Consider the following 18,678-nt stretch of genomic DNA (forward strand, 5'->3'; position numbering starts at 1 on the left):
CCTTTGTAGGAAGCCTTGATTTGAACAGCCTCAATATTATTAATTATATTAGATCACATTATACAGAGCTGAAAATGCCATCACCAGACAGGCACTGACCAATCACTGTCGATTTGCCACCTTAAGATGTTCCAGGATGAAGTCAGTGAGAGGTGGACCTGGCTGATATCTGTGGACCAACAGTTTAGTGATTGTATTTAGGTTATGAAACAAAAGGCTAATACCAGCAATTTTGAATAATAATATTTATTAAATAAAATGTCATAAAAAACTGATGGTACATGGAATGTTTCTTCAGTACTTTAAACCTTACTATATATAGGTTTACATGGAATGTTAATAAAAATAACATTACACCAAACCGTTAGTAAACGATAAGAGTTCTTAAACAGGGAAAATAAACTACTTCAATTCATTATGTAAAAGTCAAAACTGCCATGTTGTAAATATAAATAAAGTCACAGAATTATTTATTCCTGTGACACTTAATGCCTTCACATAAACACAGTTTATGTAAAACAGTAAAATAAACAGTTTCACTAGGTGGAATTATTAAAAAAATGCATTCTTTAGCAGTAACAAATAAAAGATCCAAAATATTATATATATATATGTACATGTACTGATCAAGTATTATAATAAAGATTTATTTTAATATTTACTGTAAATATATTTGTAAACTGGAGCTTTTAAATGTAAGGTTACGCCAAAGTCCAAAACAGGCCAAAAGTTGGAGTGAAAAAAAAAATCAGTTTTACATCTCAGCATGCAAAATAACAGCATTGTATCACTTATCACATCGTCGGATACCCACAGTTGACTGTACTACGCTATGCAAGTATACACAATGCAATCAACCTTAGGTATTCACATAGTAGCTGCGATAACGTAGCTCTGGACGACGGACGGACAATTTCTGACAGATGGTCGTCGTCAGAGCTACGATTCCCTCCCATTGCTCGTAATGTAGCAAAACAGTGAACCTCGAAAATGCTACAAATAGAGGATATCGTTTAACTTTGGAGTAATAGCTGGTATAATTAAACATTTCTAACACAATTTTGCAATGTATTAGCCTACCGTCTAATCTGTAAATCTTTATTTCGCATATTCTGATATCATACTGCTTGGAGTTGTCTCCGTGATCCGCCATGTTACTTCTCGAAGAACTCTCGCGAGGATGCTGACCCAAATATGGAACCCGTGACCATATATGGATGAAGCTACTACGATAAATAAAAACATTATCAGAGATATTTAACCTCTGTTTTGTAACTCTTGTGAAGAAAGCGAATCTTGCTTTGCGTAATTAAATAATTTCAGAATGAATTGACCTTCCTTACTGTGATATATTACTCCGAATCTGTTTTTCTGTTGAAATCTCGCGGGAAACCTCATTAGCATCAATTTATTTTGATTTCCTTATAAGGAAATTGACCTTTACACTTGTATCAAAGATGGCGGTATGTTTGAACTGATATCTCGGTGTGTCTTGCTCGTTTTGGATTTTACTATTTATTGTCAAACAATTGACGTAATGTGCAGGTTTGTGGCTTGAATATTAGTAATAGATACCAGAATCATCAATTTACATGCGTTTTTTTATCCGAGAAAATTTTTACCACCGCTAATACTGCCCGATGTGAATCACATCGGGGCTTGCTACACTATCGGCAATGGGAGGGACTTCATACCCTGCCGGAGAGCAGTGTAGGCAGGGTATGAATATTCGTTCTATTCACATAGCAGCGTGCAATCAACTTTGGTATCTGACGATGTGCTTATCATGAATAAATGACATACTCTGTAAACTTCTTACCCAAAAACAAGAGCTGTTGGAGAACAGCATAGCTCGTTTCACAAATGTTTGTCAATAAATAATTAAAATATATTAATTGGAATGGTTTCGCAAATTGCATTAATAATATTTATATTGTTTACTTGATCAGATTATGCTTTGTGAATTCATGCAATTTTCAAAACCATACCAATTTATATATATATAAATTATTTATTGACGAACATTCGGGAGACAAGCTATGCTGTTGTAGATTAAATGAATATATTAAATACAAATGTAATTGCTTTTGGACATATTTCTTCAATTTTTTTACAAAATATCCTAATGAGAGTTGTCTCCCTTGAAAAATGTGGACCGGTATAAATTGTCTATTGTGAGCATTTTCACATTGTTTTATTTTCAGTTTCACCCCAAGAAGGGATAGTGTAACTCCATAGGGACTCTTTTACCAAATATCAGCACCCTAGTACAATCATAAAGTGATGTGTTAAATAGCTTTCAACATTTGCACAAATTTTTTTTTTTTAAATGTGTTTTTCCCCTTCAAAAATATTTCAGTTTAACTCCGGCAAGGGATAGTTTAACCCCCACAGGGAACCTTATACCATGTATTACTATGCCTTTCAACACTCACAATATAAACTTAACACAAAGTCCAAAGATTTAAAAACAAAAACAAAAAAACACCAATTTAAAAAGAAAAAATTCAATTTTCTTTTTAAAGTTTTACTCCAGGAAAGGATTGTCTTACTCCATAGGGACTCTATTGCCAAATATCAGCACCCTAGTACAATTATAAAGTGATGTATTAAAACCTCTTAACACTTGCACCAAAAACTTAACGCAGAAATATTCTAAGTCCAAAAATTTGAAAATTCTGGTTTTTTCCCCAAAAAATCTTTTAGTTTAACTCCGGCAGGGGATAGTTTAACCCAAGAGGGAGTCTATTACCAACTATCAGCACCCTAGTACAATTATAAAGTGATGTATTAATACCTTTCAACACTTGCACCAAAAACTTAACGCAGAAATATTCTAAGTCCAAAATTTTTTCAAAAATCTGTTTTTTTTCCAAAAAATCTTTTAGTTTAACTCCGGCAGGGGATAGTTTGACCCCCACAGGGACCATATTACCATAAATTCCCCACAGGGACCATATTACCATAAATTGCTATGCCTTTCAACACTTGCACCAAAAATTTAACATTTGGAAAACCAACGCCAAACGCCGACGCCGGAGTGACAATATAAGCTCTCACTCTTCTTCGAAGAGACGAGCTAATAAGTCGTTTAAACCCAGACACATTGTAGGGTTGTATGTCAAACCCAACATAAACTGTAGGAGGTTTTAGTGTCAACCCAACATCACTGTAGGAGGTTGTAGTGTCACAACCCAAGACATCAACTGTAGGAGGTTGTAGTGTCACAACCCAAGACATCAGCTGTAGGAGGTTGTAGTGTTAGAACCCTAGACATCAGTTGTAGGAGGTTGTAGTGTCACAACCCAAGACATCAGCTGTAGGAGGTTGTAGTGTCACAACCCAAGACATCAGCTGTTGGAGGTTGTAGTGTTACAACCCTAGACATCAGCTGTAGGAGGTTGTAGTGTCACAACCCAAGACATCAGCTGTAGGAGGTTATAGTGTCACAACCCAAGACATCAGTTGTAGGAGGTTGTAGTGTCACAACCCAAGACATCAGTTGTAGGAGGTTGTAGTGTCACAACCCAAGACATCAGCTGTAGGAGGTTGTACACTAGTGTTACATCCTTTGTAGGAAGCCTTGATTTGAACAGCCTCAATATTATTAATTATATTAGATCACATTATACAGAGCTGAAAATGCCATCACCAGACAGGCACTGACCAATCATTGTTGATTTGCCACCTTAAGATGTTCCAGGATGGAGTCAGTGAGAGGTGGACCTGGCTGATACCTGTGGAGCAACAGTTTAGTGATTGTATTTAGGTTATGAAACAAAAGGCTAATACCAGCAATTTTGAATAATAATATTTATTAAATAAAATGTCATAAAAAACTGATGGTACATGGAATGTTTCTTCAGTACTTTAAACCTTACTATATATAGGTTTACATGGAATGTTAATAAAAATAACATTACACTAAACCGTTAGTAAACGATAAGAGTTCTTAAACAGGGAAAATAAACTACTTCAATTCATTATGTAAAAGTCAAAACTGCCATGTTGTAAATATAAATAAAGTCACAGAATTATTTATTCCTGTGACACTTAATGCCTTCACATAAACACAGTTTATGTAAAACAGTAAAATAAACAGTTTCACTAGGTGGAATTATTTAAAAAAATGCATTCTTTAGCAGTAACAAATAAAAGATCCAAAATATTATATATATATATGTACATGTACTGATCAAGTATTATAATAAAGATTTATTTTAATATTTACTGTAAATATATTTGTAAACTGGAGCTTTTAAATGTAAGGTTACGCCAAAGTCCAAAACAGGCCAAAAGTTGTAATGAAAAAAAATCAGTTTTACATCTCAGCATGCAAAATAACAGCATTGTATCACTTATCACATCGTCGGATACCCACAGTTGACAGCACTACGCTATGCATGTATACACAATGCAATCAACCTTAGGTATTCACATAGCGGAGTGCAATCAACTTTGGTATCTGACGATGTGCTTATCATGAATAAATTACATACTCTGTAAACTTCTTACCCAAAAATAAGTCAAAATCGTGTCCAAATTAGAAAAAATAATCACTTTGACTACATAACAGTGATATTTGACCCCTATATTTGACCCCTGTATAACTTTCAAGAAAAAATTGAGTACATTTGTGTTATAACTTTATCAATGACTGACTGTGTTTCAAATTCTTAAAAACTGTTTAATGGATGGATGACTGGACAGCTGGATGGAGGGTACCACTTTAAGTGTCCACCCACTTAGTAGCATAAAATAGTTTTATTGTCTGTGTGCATTATACATGCCATTAGAACCACATAAGGCAATAGTAAATTCATCTGATTAAAAAAATATATATTCATACAAGTTATGGATAGGAAAATGGTCAAATCACAGGCACAAATTTCCAACCCATCGTCCATGTCATATGATACCTGTACACAAAGTATAGGAGTAAATTGCAACAATCTCGGGATAAGTTAATTTTTCTTTATAAAGAAACGTCAATCTATTTCGCTTCTTCAGGACGATTTAATGACAAATTTTGTCTGCTGAAGAACTTCAAAATCTGGGCACATTTCCATATAATGTATATTGTTAATTGTGATGTCAATGATTCTATAAAATATGGTCCCTATTCTTCAATCGCCCTGCATACTGGGCGGTATCCAGGCAACGGCTTATCATTGTTATGGTGTTAGCTCTTCCCATATAGACCCATTATATGATAAATATACATATATATGGACTGTTGGAAAAAAATTCATATCAATTCCCGTGGGTCACATTTGGAATGTTTACATAAATTATTGAGATCAAAACACTAACCAATACACCGAATACACATCACACACGCAATGAACATATGTCAATAGTGACTTGCATTGTCTGTAGATACAATACACAAGATGGATATGATGATATTCTATTACATCATTTACACAGATGTGTCCCACATACCTAATCCTATATCTATTTATCAACATCATCACTGTAAATATTCATGTACAGTGCACACATTTATTACAAAAAAAAAAAAAGAATCAACAAATGAAAAAGTCAACTGTACATACTGCCAGTACAAGTTAAAAAAAAAATCCCCCAAACATTTTCCCCCCATTTTTCATATTTATAAGATAAAATTATAATACCTTGTAAGTACCTGTGCACGATACTTGAGTTTGAACTATGCCTGAATATTTACCCCATTAAATTTTCAAAACATCTGAAATTTCAATTTTTTAATCTTTTTCTCTTCAACACAAATATAAGACATAAAATATTGTTTGATGTCACCTAATACAAACTTGTCTATAATCCAGTTGTTGTTTCTTATATGGTTATTCACCAAATAATGAACAGTGCATGATGGCATAACCTCTCGGTTTCTGCATCAAAATGGTTTAAAAGTAGAAATAGTTTTTCAAAGCCTCATTAGTTGTTTGAACATGCTATTACAATTCTTCAAAACAATTAAGAATTTAGCATTACACAGTGACAGTTTTACCTACTTAATCACAAGATTTGTGGGGCCTGAAACCACAAAAGAATTTTATACTGCAGGATTTCCATCTTTTTGGATATATAAGCTAAATCATTCCCATTTCACCTTAGCTGTGAAATGGTTTGTGGTATGAACTTCATGGGTACCACTTCTTGTAGTCTTATATTAGACTATTATTTCAACTAAATACATTGTATTTCATTTTCAAGATTCCTTACCAGCTTCAAGAAATGAAAATTACATTAAACAATATACAGTACATTGTATTACGGATTGGAATGGATCTAGAGAATGTAGATTACAGTAAATAAATAAACATTTCATCCTTTAGATTAATTTACAGCAATGTACACAAAAATCCTCAAAAAATTAACAAAAACTATTATCACAATACAAATTCCACACAATATTAAGTATCACATATTCCACATTTTAAACCACACATCCTGCTACTTGCAGTGCACTTGAAATCTATACCATTCAAGGGGTTAAAACTGGAAAACCGAAAATCTTCAATTTTTGAAAGTCTTTCCAAAGTGGAGATTTTTGGGTTTTTTACTTCTCAATTCCATCATATTTATCTTTTAAAACTTCCTATTACTGCATTGTTTCTGTAATGAAGTAAGCTTTAATAATGTTCCAGTTTCAGATCAAAATTTTGCAGTCGAGATTGCCACTGACCACAACTGGGAGCTCCAGCCCAAGACTATGGCCACTGACCTCAACTGTCAGAGAGCTCCAGCCCAAGACTATGGTCACTGACTTCAACTGGAAACTCCAGAATAAGTCTTGGGTCTTGAGAGATATAATTACATATAGCCCCTTCTTACTGTCACATTATATAGGTAATGGTATATACTTGTATATTCTCAGCCAAAACAGATAAATAGGTTTCAGTTTAATTCTCTCTCGTTTTTTTGTTTTTTTCTTCTTCACAGAATGCCACTTTACACCTGTAGTAATTTGATGGATAGATCCAAAGCTATATACAAAATGTTACTTTACCATCCTTGCAATGGCCATTTAAGAGCTTATCATCCATGGAATGCCTATTCAAGATTCAGAAGTAGAGGGAGGAGCAGGAGGCACTTGTATTAAAATTTGATGGGTGGTGGGGCCTATATATACCCTTCTACACAGATAATAAAAAAATGTATTACCGAACATCACCCACCTTCACATAAATGGTATGTTTACATTATATTTTTAGTGGTGAGGGTAAATAAAATCTTATGTAAATCATTTCATAAAATACAAAACAGGACTAAATATTTGAAATCAAAATCAGACTGATAAACAAAGGACCTTATGTTAACTCTATAAGAAAAGGGTAGTAGGCAAATATTACTACCACCTGATACTTCAAAATGCTCTAGATGGCTAGTTGCCCTATGAATGCAAATGGTGATACAAGTTGATTATTGTAGGATAATGGTGCAGACATTGAAAATCAATGAAGGGGATAACTCTTGTCAGTAAAGGCCATGACAAAATAGCAAGGAAACCATAAATTGTCTCGTATCATATGGTGGGTCATATGTATATTTCATTCTTTATGTTTCGCAGTAGAAGACGAATCAGAAGTTCTTAAATTTGTGCCTGATCCCATTTGTAAATTTACAAATAAAATATGTTTAAATCAAAAACATTTTGGATTTTTCTGATATATGGATAAAAAGGTATCACATGTGTATAGGTGTACATAAATAATTACAATTAATGTATAGATACATTGATTTCTCTTAAACAGAAAACTTTTTTTTTTCACATAAACTGAAACATTTTTTGAAAAATATATACATACATATATCATAAACTACAGTGTTCACTCATAGTACAGTACATACATACATGACTACTCACAGCACCAAAGTGAAGGCTATCGTACAATTGGGACTTTCTCCTCATTCACATAAATATACTTCAAAACAATGCATATTTGGGACATTCACTGAATCTATGTATACAGATTTAGGCAATAAGTCCATGCCCGGTAGTAAGCCCACTGTCTCCTATTGCTGCCCATCTGCTTATTTTGATTCAGAGACAATATATTAATTAGCCTCCTGGGCTTATTGCAGAATATAGTATACATCATAATTCAAAACCATGGTGAGGAAAAATGCACTTCAAATATTGTGTATATTACCAAAATCATAAAAGAGAGACATCATATGCAGTTTACACTGTTGCCATCTAGGTACGTATGTATAAAATTTTTAAAAGTGACCCTGATCAAGACTTTAAAAATGAGAACACAAGCTATGGATGATAACACTGTTATGTCCAATGTATGGACCTGTACCACAGTAAGGATAATCTATCCAGGTTCAAATTCATTTAGAGCAAAAATGGCCTAATTGTAGAATGTCAGTAAAATTTAAACATTTTGTATAAAAAAAATGAATCTCCTCTACAGCACTCTCTTCATACATAAAGTGCCTTCAGGGCCCAGGTGTTTAGAACTTTTATGAACTTAGCGATGTCATTAAACCATGGTTAGCGAGTTGTTAAGGTTTAACATCATTAACTGTTGCTAAAAAAAATTAACATCTAACGACTCGTTAATTAATCGATGTTGCAGCCCTGACACTGTATACAATGTTTGTCATGTCTGAGCATAAAATGGCTTGTGCAGTGCAGATATATCTGATCAACACCAACACAGGAAAAATGTGTTCTGACAATGGTTATTTTGAAAGCTGTGTATGGAATATGGAGGTATCTGCAAGATAGAATTTCTTTGTGATGCAATTATTTTTTTCACTTTTACTTTGAAAGATAGAAGAGACAAGAAAACTGTCCAGGGCTGACAGAAGCATTGAGAATGTGACTTAAGATATTGTATAAAATCATACAGCATATTCTATTGATCATAAATAACCTTAGTCAGAGCTGCTGTGTCTTTGATATTTGTAAAATGCGAGTGATGACAATGACATTGAGTTATATTATGAACTGAGACAGCAAACAAGTAAAGATAGATTTACAATATGTATATGTGTGGTATCATAGAAACTGCTGAATTAAATATAACCATGCCAACACTCTTTCATGCTTGTATTAAAAATATTCAAAGTGATAAATCTGTATAGAATATTTTTAATTTTTTGTAGTAGAAATATTTCAACACACACTGAATTTGCATGGTTTGAATGGACAAATGTTCAATGTTGCATTGAAATGCCAAATTTTCCATGACAATGATTCAAGTACCAAAAATTGCCCTGTCAATTACTACTAGCAGGTGTCAATAAATCTGTTACAGTGTTGGATTGATAGAATTGAGCCCTGAGGATTTCCATTTTTTTTCTTACTTACTAGAACTGATAATTTCCCTCTAATTACCACATCAAACATTACTCAAGATATGGGACGTCACAGACAGTTATAAAGAGATAATTTAGTTCAACATAAAGTCAACTGATTTAAAAAATAGCCTGGAACTGAAAATACATGTATAACACTCCCAAAAGAAAAACTACAAAAAATTGATATCTTGGTAATACAAAACCCACCAAGTCACTTTTCGTTTTGAGAAAGCCAGGAAAAATGTTACTTACATTGAAAATAGCTGAAATAGCAACATCTGGGCCCTATAAGGCATGATGACACCCCATGTTTGATTTCACTTGTACAGAATTTTCAATGCAAGCATGAATTACACGTATATATATATATATATACAATGTATATGTATCACAGACTCATATAATCAAATTTAAACAAAAGCATATCTTTAAAGACTTCCTAGTAATTTGGTTTTAACTACCAAGAAAATTGCATTTCTTTTCAATATTTTGGCATTTAGTTTTATTTAGAATTTTGCATTAAGAAAAAATCAAACTTACTAAAATGTCCCTTTAAACTCCAAGTCAGACACATTTAACCACGAAACGGAATGAACAATGAAATATTTCTTCCTACACCAGAACTTCTGATGGACTCTCACATACAAACACTAAACGTCAAACAATGGAATTTTTCATCATACATCATAAATTAAGGTAGACTCACATACAAACATAATAATGACATCCACCTATCATATCTCGAGTCCTGCTCTTGGTTATTCTCACTGGATGAGTATATTTGCGTATACATACTGAACATCTGCATCCTTTTTCATGGAAAATAGAATTTCAAAAACCTGAAACAAGAATCAGAATAGGTTGTTACTTTATAGCCATGCTGGGCATTTTCCCTCTCTATATGTGTATATACTTTAACGGTATTCGTCCTTTATACTTATAAAGTACAGTACATTCCAGTTAATCGGGTAACGCTTAATCGGGTATTTCGTTTAATTGGGTAAAATTTCAAAAACCAAAACCATTTTCTCTTAAATCATGTTAAAAAAATTTGTTTAATTGGGTTGGAAAAGTCGCTGGCATTGGACAAGATTAATGACTCCCTGTAACAATGGTGCGAGGACAGCAAATAAGAAATAAAATAAAGCAGACAGTTATTAGTACATCTTAATATAATATGATATAATCTGAAAAACTAGTGTTTGTAGTGCCTATTACTGACTGAATGTACGTACCACCAAAATGTTTCCCGCGTCGTGTCCTTAGTGATGTCAATCCGGTGTCCAGCGGAGGGACCAATGTCTGCGGTGATATTCGTGAATAGGGGATGTTGCGTTAGGTGTTTAACCGTGTAGTTCATTGTTATTGGGTTGGTAAGGCCATCATGCATCCACCTGCCTCGCCATCCAAGAAATCCATCATACCTGCACGTAATAACAAGAACTGTGATCAGGATGGCTTACTATTATGCCCTAGCTACTTCACCATCAATCCTGACTTCTCTCTTCCCTCAAATACATCCTTAACAAATTTTCGGGGACATAAGGGACATAACTCATAAAAAAAAAAGAGGATAAAACTTTTGTTCAAGGGAGCACTTTTGGTTTGGTTTGTTTAACGTCTTATTAACAGCCAGGGTCATTTAAGGGCGTACCAGGTTTTGGAGGTGGAGGAAAGCCGAAGTACCTGGAGAAAAACCACCGGCCTATGGTAAGTACCTAGCAACTGCCCCACGTATATTTCGAACTCACAACCCAGAGGTGGAGATAAAGATTAGGTCATAGTACCAATTAAAACTATATACATTGTCATTATACCTTTCCTTATTTTACATTATATAAAAAGTAGACGAGAGAAATGCTACTTGAACAACATCCTCCAATAATGCTATTAACCAGGTCAATAGTCAAAAAGTGCTATTTACCTGGAATGAGCGCATTCATATATGGATTGAATAGATTTTTTAAATTTTCATTGCGGCTATGAATACCAGTAGCTAGCTACATATCCCGTGGCGCGCGTTAGCGCGCCTCGGAGGGTATGTAGCTAGCTACTGGTATTCATAGCCGCAATGAAAATTTAAAAAATCTATTCAATTCATATATTTACATAACCTTGATTTAAAAAATTTATATTGAGAAAACGAGAAATTTTATTAAAAAGAAAAATTTGTCATGTATACGACGAAACACCAAATTATTAGAACAGCCGGGAGATCCCGCCTATGCACCACGCACGAGAGACAATGTTTTCATACGGTTTTCATAGTGTATTCATGGTCATATGTTTGTTGTTTTCACTTGGTATGTTCATATCAGCAAACCACATTAGGAATGTAAATATATGTTTTTTTTTTTGCCTCGTTCATTCTGATTGGACAATGCATTTGTCATATCACTTCATGCTCATTTGAAAATGCTGCACTAAGGTCGGATAAGCAGATGGTGTTAGTTATTATTATAGTATAATGACTAGAATGTCAACCGATCAAATCATGTGATAAAACAAAGGTATTAGGAATTTATGCTAAATCTGTGGAGGCCATTTGGCTGCAAAAATCCCACAAGTATATTATTAACCATGTTTACAGTTCTTAAAACAATGACACAGCAACTTCAGGTGCATAATGTCCCATAAATTAACTTACCCATTTTCAGATCGCGTCTCTTTGACATGGCGCACCATCTTGAACATGCCGATGTGCTCTGGGGGTCGTGTAATCAACAGCCCTGCCTCTTGTGTTCTAAATTATTTAATAACAATGTAATCATTCATAAAACAGAAATATATGCAAGTATAATTTGTAATTTTTAGCTTTTTCGAAATTAAAATTTTCATTTTACACACAAACGTTTCAATGGTGTTTCTAAATTCAATTATTCAATAAGATAAGTAACCATAATCATGTGACAGTCATGTGACATTCATGTGACAGTCATATGATACATTGTACTTACCGTGCAGAAATATCATCATCCTCGTTTCCCCATCCCCAATATGAGTTAGGGTAGCCATTGATTTTTTTGAAGCTGTCAGCCTTCATAGCAATCACGCCTCCAGCATAGTTAAAGTACATGACACTGGTAAGGAAAGAAATCAGTCAGACATAAAGCAACTACGGCAAAGTGGAAAACACACCTGCTGATCACTACAGCGACCAGAGTGTGACTCCATAATCAGATGTGATATAAATAAGGTCATTTGGGCATCCACATGACATTACTGTTTCATAATGGTTGAAAACTAATTAAGTTTTTATTCTAATTCCGTATTTTCAGTCACTGTGACTAATTTCTGTGATTCAGAACGACCGACAAAGGACAACGTACTAAGACACTAGACTAAGTTCACTTTTGTCCTGCATTTAAATTTATAATTAGAGTTTAACTTACTGATATCTAGTTTCATCAATAGCAGAGGACAGCTGGCGGAGGTGATCATCGCACATGTACAAATTTTTGTCATTTTCTGGGAGAAGATCCACATCATGGAAAACAAAGCAATCAAAATTTCCAATCTTCATGGCTTCGTAAAATCCAACGTTCATCAGCTTTCCTCTGTTAAATCTATCATTACCAGCCTGTAATCAATAAAAAGACCACAGAAATACAGGATTTGATTGGCTCTTTGGTTGTCTTAAACACCTTTTTATGCAATACACAAATAAAGGATCATTTATTACAAGACATTTGCTGTAGTGAGATGACAATAAATCCCCGACATATTCCCTTCTTAGCCTTTGTATTTTAGGCCCAGAAACAATGAGATTGCTGATAATGAAATATTGCATATTATGAGACAATGTTCAAGTCCCTGGGTACATAATCCAGTCAATTTAACTTATGTATAACGAGGGGTCATACAGGTAGATAATCATCTAGACTTGCTTGTAATAACATAGTGAAACTTACTTACCCGAATCAAATTCTTAGCTACACACTACTGTATAAGAGCATTCATGTATGTAATGCTACTGTGTCAGAGAGTCAAAAATAGTACTTACTGCTACAGAATTTATTAAGCCTGGCTTCAACCTATGAGAAAGAGGAAGGCTTTCTCGGTTGAGATCAAATTCAAACTAATCAACAAAGTTGAAAAGAAAATGAGGATGATTTATTTACATATGGTCTAAATCTGACTGTTCGTATTGCAGTAATATAATATTGTGCTATCATTAAAACCTACACATAGAAGGAATCATATTTTATTTTGACATTTCTGCAATACAATGCCAGATGGAGTTCTCTCCCCCGATATGTTGGGTTTAATCATTTATAGTGAAAACTGGCTGTATATTTAAGTTCGTAACGAGAACAAATTGATGGTGCACTCGATCTCGTTATGTGGAGTTCACTGTACTTTTTTTTTTTAATGCTGAAGACAGAATGTTATCATGGAATGCCTTCATAATCATGGATGAATTTGGTATGATCAATTAAGTAAATGGTTATTCATCCCCTATAACCATAGGTCAAGTATGAAATATTGTTTGCTTATAATGGACCAGTTGATTTCATATTAAATGAAAATAACTATGGTTGGTCAAAAATCATTTGATGGGTATGTGTAAGACACAAGCATAGCTACATATGATGGTGGATTACTTATACCAGGAAGGTATAGATATAGAAAACTCGGTGACAAAATTATGGAAAAATGAGAAAAAAAATTCAATAATCTCAAATTTTTTACCTGAAAGAAAAACACATTTGAGTTCTTTTTGTCTGTCTAGGACATATACTGAAAACACTACCAACCTGTTCTACTAAGAACACCTGATAGTCAATGTTCTGTTTCCATAGCAAAGGATGAATCCGGTTCAACATGATCTTAAGATGATGGAGACGGTTCCTGTAAGGAATTATGATTGCAACCTTCTGAAATGAGGTACATCCCTGAGGTTTCCACTGTCCACCAAGAGCAACATGTGGATACCTCTGCTTTATCAGATCAAATGATGGTTCAGAGAAAATATCCAAATGGACCACATCTGAAATCCAGAAACCTTAATTGTTAAATTGAAACATGAGTGTAGCAGTATAGGGTCATTATTAGTATCATTGTGACATATCATGATTATCATCAGTTACTGTATTGAGGCAGCTTATACCCAAAGGGCTCAAAACTTCACTGTGAATTTGCAAATCATCATTCTACCTTAATTCACCTGACAATAAGCCGTGTCTGGTAATAAGCTTAAGTCCACACAAAACTTCACTGTGAATTTGCAAAATCATTATTCTACCTTAATTCATCTGACAATAAGCCATGTCTGGTAATAAGCTTAAGTCCATCCCTATATACTACAGTTTAATAGAAATCCAACAAATGCAATTTCAATGCACTGTATTCACATTTTCATATTCACATATGAAAATATATGTCAATCATCCCTTTGTTTTGTTTCAAAGATTATGACATTACGTTTTCTGACAGCAGCTATATAATACATGCTCAATTATTGATCCATTGCAAAAGAATCGCTGCTATAGGCATTGTTGATGAAGAAGTGCAACTGTTGATTCAGTTTGGCAAGGTTGCATTCCAGGTAAGACAAAAATAATGCGAGGTCCAAAGGGCCTGTAACTTTCATCTTGGGATTTGATTAAGCAATAATGGCAAAATATTTTCAATAGACAATAAATCTCAAAGTAAGGCCAGGCCATGCCAATGCAAGTATGTTTCAAATTTTTAACCAACACACCATGATCAGACTTATTTTACCATATGCTAATTTTTATTTAACCAAATGCTATCTTACCCAGGTTATCAAAGTTTATTGGACAGATGTGTGCAGCTTTGTCTGGGTTGAGGATATGTGTCCGGACAAGGGACTCCGGGCTTGTGTAGGTACAGTGGCTGCGATAGTTAAACAGAGAAAACAGCACTAATCCTATGTAAAACACCAGTAGTGTTAGAAATAGTGGGCGCTGACAGTGCACAAGCCGCTTCTTCATACTGTTCGGTCAGTTATCAGAATATCTACAACAAAACACACAAAAATGAATAAGGACATATTTATATATAAAGTGTGTAATTTCAGTCAATATTAACTTAATTTATGAAGTACATGTGTATATATGTTATATTCTTTCACACTGCCAATATCTATACGTAATATGCACAGAGACCAATTATTTCTGTATAACTTCCTAACACAGAAATGAAATTTAATTCGTTCGATATATTAATTGAATAATTCATATACAGTACTATATAAAATAAGTCCTCCCTCCCGGTTTTCCTCCTATTTCCGCTTTCCAGAGCATTTGGATGATTTGCAACATTGTCAATAGGGATCAAAATGAAAAAATACACTGACAAATACACCCGAAGATAAAGACTTGAAAAAAATAATGGTATGTGTAATAGCTACCAAGAAGATTGAAGGTATATTATAAATGGAAGGTGGTCTCTTTCATCTGACAAGCCTGCAAATGACAGCATGAAGACTTCTAATTGAAATAGAGTAGGTGCGATACTTCTGTAGCGGGGGATGTTCCTGTATGTATTTTGTCAGGGTAAGCTGACTAGTTAAGCTTGTCTCTATGTTGTGTATTGTGTGTGTGTACCTGTCACTGTGACCCTTACTGTACTCTATTCACTGCCCTGTCTGTATTGATGTTGTTGTCGTGTAGTCGTTTCTTGCTTTCTCGTGAGAGTCTGTCTTACCCGTGTACCTCTGTCAGTCCTGTGTTGTGATTGGTTGTTTAGTTTCGTATTGGGTGATAAATTCAGGGTTTTACTTGTAGACTGGGCAGTTTGACGGATTGATCTCCTGCGTGCTGTCACTTTCTCGTCCAAGGTATTTATAGTTAGGTTAAGTTTTAGGTATATAACGTTAGGAGTGGGCCGGGATGGGTTTAGTTTCGTAGGTATTGTCGGGTATGGGGGGGGGGGGGGTCGGTTGTAGAATGTAGTATTATTTGTTGGCTAGGCCACAGGTGCCCGACTCGTTTTATAAAATAATAACATATAAGAGTACATATAAATGACATTTATATGTACTCTTATATGTTATTATTTTATAAAACGAGTCAGGCACCTGTGGCTAGGCCTAGGCTTATTGTCTCTGTTAATGTGTTAATTGTTGTAAATACTTATGTTATTCCTAATAAATTGTTAATTGTTATTCAAGTGTCTGTTCTTCCTCTCCTCAACAATTAAATACATCATACCCAATCGAACCTGGGTTGCATCGGTACACAGGGGCGAGTCGGGTACTGTTTACATACATAAACCGGGCCCAACACTCTCCTGTTACACTTCATTGAAGTATCGCACCTACCCTATTTCAATTAGAAAATGTCAAGCACCTGCCATTTTTAATCTATTATAACATTTGACTGTATCTCACACAATTTCCCTTACACAAATGATGGTATATCCTTTATAATCCAAAGTAATACCCCACTCCCCGAGGCACATCTGAGGGGAATGACAACAATCCAAACAAGGAAGTGGCATATGCGCCAGGGGGAATAACTCTAAATAACCTCCCCAGATGTACTAATTGCAGCCCAGATATATCGTCATAGTCGGGAAGAGAAAAGAATCTTTCGGTCATTATGATAGAACAGAATTTCCCAAATAATGATAACAACAGCAATCCATTTCTAAACATCATAGAAAATAAATACACACTGAAATGTTGTTTTGTGTAGAAATACTAGACATCTATTCAATCATAAAAAAAACTCATAAAAACCCAGAACATCAAGGTTACAAACTTAATTTGTATTTAACATCACTGCATACATTTATGAATTTATCTTTAATATTAAAATTCCATATTCCAACAATAAAAGGAATTTCAATGGGGAATGAAACGAAAACATGCGTAGCTTTAACCCGAATTTCACGGGTTACGTCCCCTTCATAAATGTGCTTGCAAGTTGCTACATCTGTATCATTTCAGAATGGTGTACATTTCGTATGTCCACTGCTTTTTTAGTTTAACATACCAGAACCACTGATCTATCATCCACAAATACTGTAATGTTGTTCATATGGGTATATGTAGTTTCCAGAACAAAAGATGAGATGTGGCTTCGAATAAATTAACTGTACAACTTGTACCAGATCCTGTCGCTAAAAAAAGACAATAAAATATGACATTGCATCACCAATCATTCCTAGAAGCGGACATTTTCTTTTTTCTCGACTACAGTGAGTCCCTTTGTTTAATGGAATTTAATGGAATTTAATTGACTCGGGCTTAAAGCCTCTATGTCCATATCAGTAATATTTCACAAATCATAATGTATAACCATGATTATATAACAGAATATCACTAATCATATATTACATCATTGAAGTCATTATCCACAAGTTTCATTTCGTTGAGCATTACAACATGTATCTGGAGACTATTCCATGTATCAACCACTCTACATTTTGTATATATGTGAAAAAAGTTTCGGCTCATTTCTGCATTGCAGCGGTTTTTGTACATTATAAAATTGTGGCCCCTAGTTCGATGTTTGATGTCAAAAGTAAATAAATTTGTGGTTACTCTGTTATCGAAAACGTTATTGATTATTTCGAAAATTGTAATCAAGTCCCCTTGCATCCTCCTATACTTCAGTGTAGGGATATTCAACTTCTGTAAACGCTCTTTGTAGGACAGTTCCTTCAGCTCTGGGATGAGTTTCGTGGCTCTTCGTTGCAAATTTTCTATCATGTCGATATCCTTCCGTTTGTTCCAAATGTGGTCTGACTAATGCCTTGATCAATTGTTTAAACATGCATTCGTCAATGTACATAAAAGTTCTTCTGATGATACCCAGTACTGAATTTGTTTTATTAATAGGATTTTGCATATGTGTTTGAAAGTCCAGTTTATCATTAACTGATATTCCCAAATCCCTTTCCAATGAAATATTTTCTAGCGGGGTGTGTTTTCCATTTTGTCGTTGTAATTTATATTCCTGGTTGTCCAATCCTTTTATGTTGAGTACTTTATATTTGTTGGAATGAAATTTAAAATGACCAATCATCAGACCTTTTCTGAAGTTCATCTAAATCCGTTTGAAGAGTGTTTATGTCGTTGTTATGATTTGACGGCATAATTTTGTGCCCTATGTAAATAAAGGCCACGGCAATATTGTATTCTCCGGCATATCGTAAATATACAGAACAAAAAGGATGGGCCCTAACACACAGCCTTGGGGAATTCCGCTGAGCACGTCGGGATAAAACCTAATTGCATCATGTTCTGTATGTATAAAACAAATAATAACGTTTTTTGTCAGAATGGGTTTAACATTAATTATATAGTTCTTACTTCGAACTCATACCAGTTGTTCTTGTAGAGTAATACGTAATACAGTGTACCGGATTGATGATGTCTTCCTTCAGGAATGATAGTACACAGCC

General features: G+C 34.4%; 1 protein-coding gene across 2 annotated transcripts; it reads right to left on the reverse strand.

Annotated features, from left to right (window-relative positions):
- Positions 1-230: 230 nt before the first annotated feature.
- On the reverse strand, positions 231-16,753 carry LOC117343630 (beta-1,4-galactosyltransferase 3-like). Of its 2 annotated transcripts, XR_004536046.1 has the most exons (9): positions 16,672-16,753; positions 15,062-15,282; positions 14,058-14,290; positions 12,693-12,880; positions 12,258-12,380; positions 11,948-12,043; positions 10,536-10,724; positions 4,426-10,139; positions 231-858 (listed from the first exon to the last, which is right to left on the reverse strand). XR_004536046.1 is itself a non-coding variant. In XM_033906071.1 (8 exons), exons 2-8 carry the CDS (start codon positions 15,255-15,257, stop codon positions 10,115-10,117), a joined length of 1,050 nt encoding a protein of 349 aa, XP_033761962.1. In that variant the 5' UTR covers positions 15,258-15,282; positions 16,672-16,753; the 3' UTR covers positions 3,799-10,114. The 2 variants fall into 2 exon arrangements, 1 of the variants encoding a protein (XP_033761962.1); XM_033906071.1 differs by lacking the exon at positions 231-858 and having other exon boundaries at positions 3,799-10,139.
- Between the last annotated feature and the right edge of the window lie 1,925 nt (positions 16,754-18,678).

Source organism: Pecten maximus, chromosome 15, assembly GCF_902652985.1.
Source record: "Pecten maximus chromosome 15, xPecMax1.1, whole genome shotgun sequence".
NCBI classification, from domain to species: domain Eukaryota; kingdom Metazoa; phylum Mollusca; class Bivalvia; order Pectinida; family Pectinidae; genus Pecten; species Pecten maximus.

What these genes read in the sequence shown, in the direction of transcription:
- LOC117343630 (XM_033906071.1), bottom strand. Translation starts at nt 15,257, where the DNA reads ATGAAGAAGCGGCTTGTGCACTGTCAGCGCCCACTATTTCTAACACTA. An exon ending in ATTGATGAAACTAGATATCA is followed by an intron (nt 12,381 to 12,692) that starts GTAAGTTAAACT and finishes TTTCCTTACCAG; the next exon opens with TGTCATGTACTTTAACTATG. An exon ending in GATGATGATATTTCTGCACG is followed by an intron (nt 12,044 to 12,257) that starts GTAAGTACAATG and finishes TAAATAATTTAG; the next exon opens with AACACAAGAGGCAGGGCTGT.